The sequence below is a fragment of the Nicotiana tabacum genome, chromosome 13 (genome assembly GCF_000715075.1).
Source record: "Nicotiana tabacum cultivar K326 chromosome 13, ASM71507v2, whole genome shotgun sequence".
In the NCBI taxonomy this organism is placed as follows: Eukaryota; Viridiplantae; Streptophyta; class Magnoliopsida; order Solanales; family Solanaceae; genus Nicotiana; species Nicotiana tabacum.
This window is the reverse complement of record NC_134092.1, coordinates 43,083,838-43,094,366: the sequence shown is the minus strand read 5'-3', so window position 1 is coordinate 43,094,366 and position 10,529 is coordinate 43,083,838. Positions and strand designations below refer to the sequence as shown.

Sequence of the window (10,529 nt, the reverse complement as noted above, 5' to 3'; positions counted from 1 at the left end):
CCTTCCTTACTAGAACCTTTAATGTAGACATCATTTTAAACATTGCTAAACCATCCTCATATTGAGCATGAAATCATGCTAATACCACTGAGAAATGATTCAACAATCTCCAGATATACCATATGATGGATTCATCATTTTCCTTAGCATTTAGACATATCAGAAGTAGGATAAATTATGCCATCCCACAACTGCTTATCGTACTTTTTTTGTACACTATCAAAGCACCCCCAGAATGAGCAAGAGACCATATTAATACCATTGGTAAGTACCTTAATAGCATACTGAATGAGACAAAGAAACATGCAGGTTTGTGCAGAGTCCAATCCTGTGAAGCCATCAGTCTGGGGTTCTTCTCTTTGCTATCCTAATCCTAAGGTTAGGTGATTGAGATTTGTCTAGATTGATCAACCTCCTCCCTGCACTAGGCAGTTCAGAGAATGAATGAAACTCAGATGTACCTGCAAAAGAAAACACCATGTTAGCTATAAAATCTGCCACTGAGTTGCCTTCTTTGAACATATGTTGAAAGATCACATTGAAGTTGTCCTTCATCTCTATAATTCTCTTCACATTTTGTGCAATTACCCAAGGAGGATCCCATTCCCCTTCTATCACCGTCTTCATCACCAATGAATCAGTCTCCAATATGAGAGGGTGAAGATCATGCTCCACACAGTATTCCAACCCTTGAAGAATAGCCTTAGCTTCAGCTACTACATTAGTTGTCACTACTGCCCTAGCATACACACACTTATTTAAGACTCTAGGTATTATTCTAAACCCGTTCGAAGATGAACTTTTGTTTAAGAGGGGGAGAATGTAATGACCCGGCCGGTCATTTTGAGTATAATAACCATGCTCTCCCATTTACTGCTCAATTTATGCTTTATAGTTGTTTGATGACTTACCATGTTAGTTGGTTCGGGTCCAGAAGGAATTCGGAGTGAAATGGAGAAAGTAAATAAACTCATACTTGAGAAAAAATGCTTGAACGATAGGTAAATTGGTAAGCCAAGAAAAAGGCTTACCATGAGTACGAGCCTCCCACCGACCCTTTGACAAATCGTGCCATGCGCGCTCGGCGTATGACGACATCGAAACCAGGCTCCTGACCCAATTCTCGAGGTGGGAAACTGCACCCGGCATCCAAGCAATGGCTGCATCAAGAAAAACACTGATAAGAAAAAATAAAGAAGTTAAAACAACAAAAACTAAAAATGGGGTCATACTTACGTTTCATATTTCATTTCTCAAGAAATGGCATACTCTCAGTCGGGATTAGGTACAAGGTCTTCACCCGAACAAACCGGCCCATCCAACCCCGATCTTTGTCTTCATCTATACTCGAGGCAAACGCCTTGGTGGCTCGGCAAAAGCCTAGGGAGCCAGGTCCAGTATTGCCCTTTGAGGCTCCATTAGTATTACATTTGTACCAACCATGACAAGGAAGCTGCCGTGTTACTCTTGTAGTAATCAATATAGGTTTATATACTTCAAAGTATTGAATCATGTCTGGCCATAACAATGGAATATTAGGCATCCAAGCATACCTCACCCTTGCCAGTTGATGCAATGTCCTATTTTTATCTCATGAATCACCCTATTTGTGGACACTGAACCCCCATGTTTACCTGCATTTCTTCTCTTCCAAAGCTCCCAAGTGATGATAGCTAGTACTGCTTGAAATAGTGGCTTTAATTTTGGACAACACCGAGCATACCACCAATGCCTTATAATCTACTTCAATTGAATCAATTGCACAGTAATTCCAGCAGCCCCCATGAACAAGTTCCATACCTTAGAGGCAGTAGGACTTGTGACAAATATATGCTCAATGGATTCCTCTTGGGGCTGCTGACAACACCAACACCTAGACATCACCATTTGCCCTTGCCTCCTCCACATGTCATCAGTGGCTATTTTCTGCCTCCACAATCTCCACAAGAAGAAGGATATCTTGAATGGAAAACTTTAATCCACATTAACTTGAATTCCTGATTAGGATTAGCCCTATGCCTTAATATTTTCCAAGAACTACTAACATTGAACTTGCCTGAAGGAGTTGGCATCCAGTATGGCCTATCCCAATATCCCTCACTGTCTTCATAATGCACATTTAGCCTTATATGTTCTGCCATTTCCTTATTGAAAGTTTGATCTAGCAGCTGATCATCCCATGCTTCCCCTTGCCGCAGTTCTGCCACCTCCTGAAGATCTTCATTGATTGGTAAGTCTTCAGTTAATACGTGATAAAGTGCGCACAATTCGGTCCAATTTTCATGCCAAATATTAGTGGTTCCACTCTTCAATTCCCATACGATCTCATGTTCTACTTCTTCCCTAGCATTCAACATTTGTCTCCAAACATGAGACCCTCCCCTAAAATGCACTACTGTTGGTAGCTCCTTCTTGCAATACTTAATCCATATGAAATTAAACCACAAAGATTTTGTGGTCCTAAACCTCCACCATAGTTTAGCAAACAGTGCCTTTGAGATATCATGTAAGGACCTAAAACCTAGGCCCCCTTCCTCTTTAGGAAGGCAAAGATTTTGCCATGAAGCCCAGTGTATGCTTCTCCCTTCTTCCTTTGAGCTCCAAAGAAACCTAGCAAAAGTCTTATGTAGATGCTCCAGGATGTTGTTTGGTGGATCAAGGACTGATAAGCATATGAACTGGCATACTTTTCAACACACTAGAGATGACTGTTGCCTTTCCTCCAAATAGCAGCAGCTTTCCTTTCCATGAATGTAATTTAGCCTTCACCTTCTTGATAAGATCCCCATAATAGTCCTTCCTCCTTCTAGTGTAAAAAATAAGACACCCTAGATATGTGAAGGGGAATTTACCTCTTGCAAATCCTGTAATAGCTCCAACTGCTTGAAACAATCCATTAGCAACCTTTGAATGCATGTAGTATGAACTCTTATCTTTGTTCATCATATGACCTGATATCTTCTCATAGTTCCCCAACACTGCCATAATCTTGCTCAAGGAGGGAGGATGAGTAGATGCAAATATTATCGTATCATCAGCATATGCCAAGTGGTTTAAAGGATCAGACCACTTAGGCATTCCAAATCCCACAAATGAGTTGTCTTCAAAGAGCTTATTCAAAGACCTGGAAAGTACCTCAGCTGACAGAATGAACAATGCTGGAGATAAGGGATCCCCTTGTTTCACACCCCTTGTAGACTTAAAGAACCTTGAGGACTGCCCATTCACCAATACTGAAAACCAGTTATTTGACATCAAGTTCCACACCATGTTAATGAAGTGCTCAGAAAATCCCATCTTTCTTAGCACATGCAATAAGTACTTCCATGAAACCCTATCATTAGCCTTAGCCATATCAAGCTTGATCACTACATTACCTGGCTTTCCCCTTAACCTTATGTCAGTGATAATTTCTTGAGTCGATAAGATATTCTCAAATATACTCCTACCCTTTACAAATCAGGATTGATTAGGAGATATTAAAGATGGCAGAAAACTCTCCAATCTGTCATATAACACCCTAGACAAGACCTTGTTAATGAAGTTGCTCAAACTAATAAGTCTTAAGTTAGAGAAGATCTCAACTCTAGGTTTCTTGGGCTGCAACACTAGATTGGTGTGAGTGATGGATTTAGGCAATGTAGCTCCTCCATAGAAATGTAGCACCATGTTGTGTATATCAACATCAATAACATCCCAGCATGTTTGATAAAACAGGCCAGTGAATCCATCAGGACCACTAGCACTCTCCCCACTAAGCTCAAAACTTGATGCCCTTACTTCTTCAATTGTTGGCAATCTGCTAAGTTCCAAATTCTGATCCATAGTGACCATCGAAGGTACATTATTGAGCAAGGAAAATTCAGAAGCATCACCTTCATTTGTGAACTGTTTTTGATAGAAGTCCACTGCAGCTGTAGCTAATTGCTCCTGGTCTTTAATCCATACCCCACTGCTACTTTTGATCCTCTTCAGTTGCAATTTCTTTCTTTTGCCATTGACATGATTGTGAAAGAAACTTATATTCCTAGCTCCTTCAGCAAACCAAGTCATCGCAGCTTTTTGCTTCCAATACTGCTTCTCAATACACAAGTATTTCTTCAATTCAGATTGAGCCTTTTGAAGCACAATCCTATTCTCAGTTGTAGGCTCTTCTTTAAACAACATCTCCTTCACCCTGACAATGTCCTCCAAAATAGCCAATTGCTTGAAGATATCACCAAATGTTTCCATTATGAAAGTGTTGCCTTCACCTCTTGATATTCTACTTGAACATCAAAAACGGATCCCCTATGAAAACAGCTTCCCAATTCTGCCTCACCACATCCATAAATGTAGCATGATTTGTCCAAAAGTTCAAGAATCTGAAAGGCTTGACAAAATTGGTTGTCTGCACCCCACGTGTTATTAGCAATGGTGCATGGCCGTATCCAGTTCTAATTAGATGCTCAACTTCAATAGTTGGCAACATGTTCTGAAATGGCAAATTCAAAAAAATCCTATCCAATCTCTTGAATATACACTCAGCATTGGATCTCCCATTCCACCATGTAAATGGACTTCCTTTGTACCCTTGCTCAAACAAACCACAAAAGTTTACACAAAATGCAAAATTCTCATATTCATGAGGGTGTACTGGAAATCCCCCTATTTTCTCATCTTCATGCAATACCACATTGAAATGCCCTCCTACCAACCATGATAATTCCATATCACTTGCTAAGTAATACAAGTGATCCCACAATTCCAACCGCTCCATTGCTGAACATTTTGCGTAAATAAATATCATCATCATGTGCTGCCCAGGTCATGGTGAAACACTCTCACAGTCACCTATTGCTCAGTATCCTCCACTAATTCCCATTCCACCACTGCATCGAAGAACAACCATATTTGCCCATTAATATTTGCATAAGCAGTCTCCATATTCAACCTCCTTCTATATCTATCAATGAGTCCCTTCTTTTGAAAAGGCTCCATCAATGCAACTACATAAACATTATGCTCCCTATTCATGTTGATCAGCCTAAGAAAGGCCTATTGTGTATTCACAGACCTTATGTTCCATATTAATATTTTGATCATCATCATTTAGATAGAGATGTTGCCCTCCTGGGCATTATTCTTGAAGGTTGTGGAAGATCTTGACTCTGATTCTTCTTAGTTTTCTTACCTCCTTTAGCACTAGTTATGGGTGAGAAATCCCCTTCCCTAGCCACTTGTTTGAAGTTTTGTGCAGTTGATTCATCATCTCCTTCATCCTCCATTGGATTTTGTCTCAATAAATCTTCATAAATTGGTGTCACATTGTGTGTAACTAAATCATGTAAATGTTGTAGAGGAGTCTTAAATGGAACATTAAGATGTAGCTGCATAATTTGATCAGTGCCAGATTCCATCTATTTCCCCAGATGCTCTGGGAAAAATTATCCACTAATCAGCCTGTTCATACTCCTTGAATTGTAGCTCATAGACACTGCCTAGCCCAGGAGTTACTGTAGCAGTCTGTTCTGAATGCACTGTTCTAGTGAGATCACCACCCTTCCCATTACCTGAAATTTGGTCTGAACCCACTACATCATCCCTAATATTCATATTAACATCTCCATCAAGTTTGCTCTCCGATGCATACACCGGAACACCATCTACATAGGCCAAAATATCTCCAGTTGCACTAAGGTTGGGGTTTACTTGTTACACCCTATATTTTCGTACGTAAAAATGCATCGTAAGCAAACTAATGTAGGACCAAAAATGAGATAATATTTAAAAGTATATAAAGTAATTTAATCATGTTACCTCTAAGGTTACAAATATTGAAGATCATGAACAACAAGTACAAAGAGGGTTGGACGGTTCAGAAGCCAAAGCAATTGAAGAAAATAATGTTTCGTCGAAAGTCGACAAGTTGGGAATGTTATAACATGTAACTTTGGGGTGAGACTAGGGTGCTTAAATGATAAGGAGATTATGTTATGATTTATATTAGTCGTATGACATCCGTGTGTTATGTTTTGAATTCAAGCGAGTTGTGGAACAAAAGTCGATGAAAGTCATCACAAGTTACATTCATAAGTTTTACTGAAACTTTGGGTCAAATGTAACTGCGATTTTCTCCCAATATACTTAGAGTTATGGGGTGTTCCACCCATCAAATTAAAGATCTATGAGTCTATTTTCCAATGCAATAAACCGTTTTGTCAATACGACATTGGAGTAGAAAGATATGGGCATTTGTGCGATACTGCGCAAGCTGCTAGGTGACAAGTAGGTGTGTCACCTACTTGCTTAAATGAGAGCCCAAAAAATGGGCCATTTCGGGTCATCCAAAGAGGCCTTTTAAAGGCCTATTTTCTTCATATATTAGACTTAACATAGAGCATAATAACCAGACATAAACTCTGCAAAAAAAAATCCTCCCAAAAATTTCCCACAAACCCTAATTGATTTTCTCTCCCTTTCAAGTTCTAATTGGAGGTAAAACCTAGAGTTTGAAGAACCGAGATAGGAGCAGAGTTATCCAACAAATAAGGTGAGTTTACTGCTCTCTTTCATCCAATTTTTCTTCTGTAAATTCATGGTAAGTTGTTCTATACTTGTAAGAACTCACGGGACGGTGATCGGAAGCCGTGAGTTCGAGTTATTCACTTGTAGCGGACTGTTTTGTGGACTGTTTTGTGTTGCTGTTGGGCTGCGTGTTTTACTACTATTTTGTGGAGTTTTGGAGGAGGAAGGGGGTTTATAAACACCATATAAATGTAGGGTGGTTGGCTGGTCGTTCGTCATAACATTTTCGGGTCGTTTGACACTACTACGGTGGTCGTTTTGTGTATGAAAGAGATTGGGGTATGTTGGGCTGTTTTGTAGTATTTGATGGTGTATATAGGGCTGGAAAATGATGTATATATGTTGTTATTGTTCTGTTCTTGTATTGTTGGAGTTATCTTGAATTTGGAGGAAGTAAGGATTATAGGGGAGATGCTGCCCATTTTAATATAAAATAAGTTTGTCGTTCATTGTGCGATAGTTGTACCTTTCGTAACTTAACGATAGTATTATTATCATTCTTGTAGATTAAGGTGCGAAGAGGTGAGTTCAACTTGGTGATTGGAAAGATTGTGATAAGGTATGTTAAGGCTAAGCCTTCCTTCATTTTGGCATGATCTCGTAGCTACATGTATTAGTAATGAGACAAAAAGAGAAGTTCATATTCATGAATTTATTCACACTATTCTAGTCTCATAAGTTACAATATTATTCCTTATCGAGACTCTATATTCAATTTAGTATTGTCTTCTTCCAGTCAAGAGAGCAGCAAGCCTATATATACAGTATTACAGTATTTTCATTACCATCGAGCTATAATCGATGGGCAGGCCCCTATTGGGCAACCTCTGATCAGATGGTAAATTATATATACCGAGCCTACTATAGCCGAGCGCCTATGAGCGAGCCCAGGATGGCCGAGATACAGAGCCCAGTATGGTCGAGCGCCTATGAGCGAGCCTACTACGGCCGAGCATTTACACGTACCGAGCCTTATAGGGCCGGTACAATTATTTTACTTACTATATTAAAGGAGTTGAGTCAGTATCAGCAGGTAAGTATATCTCCAGATCATCTTTGACTCCCAGTTACTTCCAGTTATTATATTATCAGTTCAGTTTCGATTTTCAGTTATGTTATTGCCTTACATACTCGGTACATTATTTCGTACTGACGTCCCTTTTCCGGGGACACTGCATTTCATGCATGCAGGTTCAGATAGACAGACGAGTATACCTCCTCAATAGGTGTTTCCAGAGTTCAGCCTGATCGGTAAGCTCCACATCCTTCGGAGTTATCGGGTCTAGGTTTTCGTGTACATCTTCTGTGTGTATGTATATATATTATGGGTAGGTCGGGGCCTTATTCCGATCACAATATATCTATCAGTAGAGGCTTGTAGACATATTCTGTTTGTTAGTGCAGTATGTTGGATTTGTAGGCCTCGTATGTATAATTTGGTGGTTTGTTAGCTGTAGTAGCTATGACGGCCTTTTCGGCCTAGCTTTATATTGATGTTTAGTTAGCGCTAGTTTCCATTCAGTTTTATATTTTTCTTCACAAATTGTCTTGCAAGGTGGCCCCATGGCCAAAGTATGACATTATATGTTCAGAGTCCCTTAGTCACAATTTGGTACGCCAGGTTAGGTGAGGCACCGGGTGCTTGTCTCGCTCCTAGGTTCGGGGCGTGACAAACTTGGTATCAGAGCAGTTCTGTCCTAGGGAGTCTACAAGCCGTGTCTAGTAGGGTCTTGTTTATAGATGTGTTGTGCACCACATTATATAAGCAGGGAACTACAGGGCATTTAGGAGTTGGTTACCCTTCTTTGAAATCTAAATCGTGCCATAGAACTGAGTTATAGGAAATTTGAATTAAACTTATGTGTTGGTATTTGCATGCACAGATGACGGTGACTAGGAAGACTACGGCTAGCCAGAGGAGAGATACAACAGCAGGTAAGGGGACCAGCAGGGTACCCCCAGTAGATGGGGCCCAGTCTGAGGCTCAAGGCGAGACCCCTACTCAGCCATTACCGGCTCCTCCACCAACTACGGAGATTCCTAGGGAAACTGCACATCCAGTTCCCCCTCCACTTCCATCAGATCAGGACTTGAGAAGTGCGGTGCATTTGTTGACACAGTTGGTAGCTACCCAGCAACGGGCTAGGGCATCAGCTAGTGCAGGAACTTCTGAGGGGTCTGGGAGTTCAAGGGTCCGAGAGTTTATTGCTTTGAGTCCCCCAGAGTTCACGGGGACAGATCAGAGGGAGGACCCGCAGGATTTCATAGATCAACTTCACAGGATCTTTTGTGTTATGCATGCCATGGAGAAAGAGGCAGTTGAGCTAGCAGCTTTTCGACTCCGAGATATAGCCATCCTTTGGTACGAGGGATGGGAGAGGTCCAGGGGACGTGATGCACCTCCAGCTATTTGGGAGAATTTTTCAGATGCCTTCCTTGACCAGTACTTACCACGGGAGATCCGACAGGCTCGAGTCGATCAGTTTCTAGCCCTCAAGCAGGGTAATATGAGTGTTCGAGAGTATAGTCTCCGTTTTGACTCATTGGCCAGATATGCACCATCCATAGTTACTACTATGCGGGACAGGATTCACAGGTTTATAGCAGGGTTAGCCCCAGAGTTAACCGAGGCATGTGCCACCGCTGCATTGCAGGATAGTATGGATATCTCCCGGATTCAGGCATTCGCCCAGAATATAAAAAGGGGTAGGCGTCGGCAGCAGGGTACAGAGAGGGCTGAGCAAGGGCAACGTAAGAGGATGAGATTTCCCAGGTCTCAGGAGAAATCTCAGGGTAGTTATAGGAACCAGTACTTCGGACGGCCACCTAGGCCTCTGCCACCTCAGTTACAGGGTTACAGGTATGACCGCTATACTCAGTCAGGATGAGGTGAGAGCTCACGGGCGTCAGGTTTGCAACGACAGCGAGGTTCTGCGCATACATGGTCATTTCCTCCGTGGTGTGAAATATGTGGTAGAGGACACTTGGGCCAATGCCGAGCAGGTTCTGATGCTTGTTATACATGTGGGCGTCTGGGGCATATGATGCGAGATTGACCAAATAGAGATTCTGGGGGAATGGCACAACCAGCGAATTCAGCAACAGGATCATCTATGTCCGTGCATCCTTCAGGGCACGAGTCTCAGTCTTCGGCTGGTAGAGGTCGAGAAAGAGGTAGAGGTTCCAGTTCAGGTGGTAATCAGAACCGTATCTATGCTTTAGTGGGTCGACAGGACCAGGAGTCTTCACCAGACATTGTGACAGGTATATTAACCATTTGCTCTCACGATGCTTTTGCTTTGATAGACCCAGGATCTACTTTATCGTATATTACCCCATTTGTCGTGAGGAACTTTGGTATAGTGCCTGAAATACTAAGTGATCCTTTAGCAGTATCTACACCGGTCGGAGAATCAATTATTACTAGACGGGTTTACCGAGGTTGTACGGTGACAATTTGTAGTCGTCAGACCTCAGCTGACCTAGTTGAGCTAGAGATGATGGATTTTGATGCTATCATGGGCATGGACTGGTTGGCAGCTTGCTATGCCACAGTTGATTGCCGAGCAAAGGCAGCCAGATTTCATTTTCCAGGTGAGCCAGTCCTTGAATGGGTAGGTAATACACCAACACCCAGAGGTAGGTTTATTTCCTATCTGAAGGCGAGGAAAATGATCGCAAAAGGGTGCATTTATCATATTGTGCGAGTTAGAGATGCAGATGTTGAGATACCTACACTTCAGTCTATTCCCATAGTCAAAGAGTATGCAGATGTGTTTCCAGATGAGCTTCCAGGTATTCCTTCAGAGCGAGAGATTAATTTTAGCATCGATTTGCTTCCAGGAACTCAACCAATATCCGTCCCTCTGTATAGAATGGCACCTGGAGAATTGAAGGAGTTAAAGGAGCAGTTAAAAGATTTGCTGGAGAAAGGTTACATCAGGCCCAGTACCTCACCTTGG

General features: G+C 41.7%; 2 protein-coding genes across 2 annotated transcripts; both read right to left on the bottom strand.

The window, feature by feature from the left end:
* Window positions 1–339: 339 nt before the first annotated feature.
* Window positions 340–4,233, bottom strand: LOC142168095 (uncharacterized). The gene is made up of 5 exons (XM_075228755.1): window positions 3,532–4,233; window positions 2,853–3,450; window positions 1,990–2,662; window positions 1,032–1,160; window positions 340–739 (listed from the first exon to the last, which is right to left on the bottom strand). The coding sequence occupies exons 1-5, from the start codon at window positions 4,231–4,233 to the stop codon at window positions 340–342; spliced, it is 2,502 nt and encodes an 833-aa protein (XP_075084856.1).
* Window positions 4,234–4,264: 31 nt separating this feature from the next.
* LOC142168094 (uncharacterized) lies at window positions 4,265–4,759 on the bottom strand. Its single transcript, XM_075228754.1, has one exon. The coding sequence runs from the start codon at window positions 4,757–4,759 to the stop codon at window positions 4,265–4,267; it is 495 nt and encodes a 164-aa protein (XP_075084855.1).
* Window positions 4,760–10,529: the final 5,770 nt, after the last annotated feature.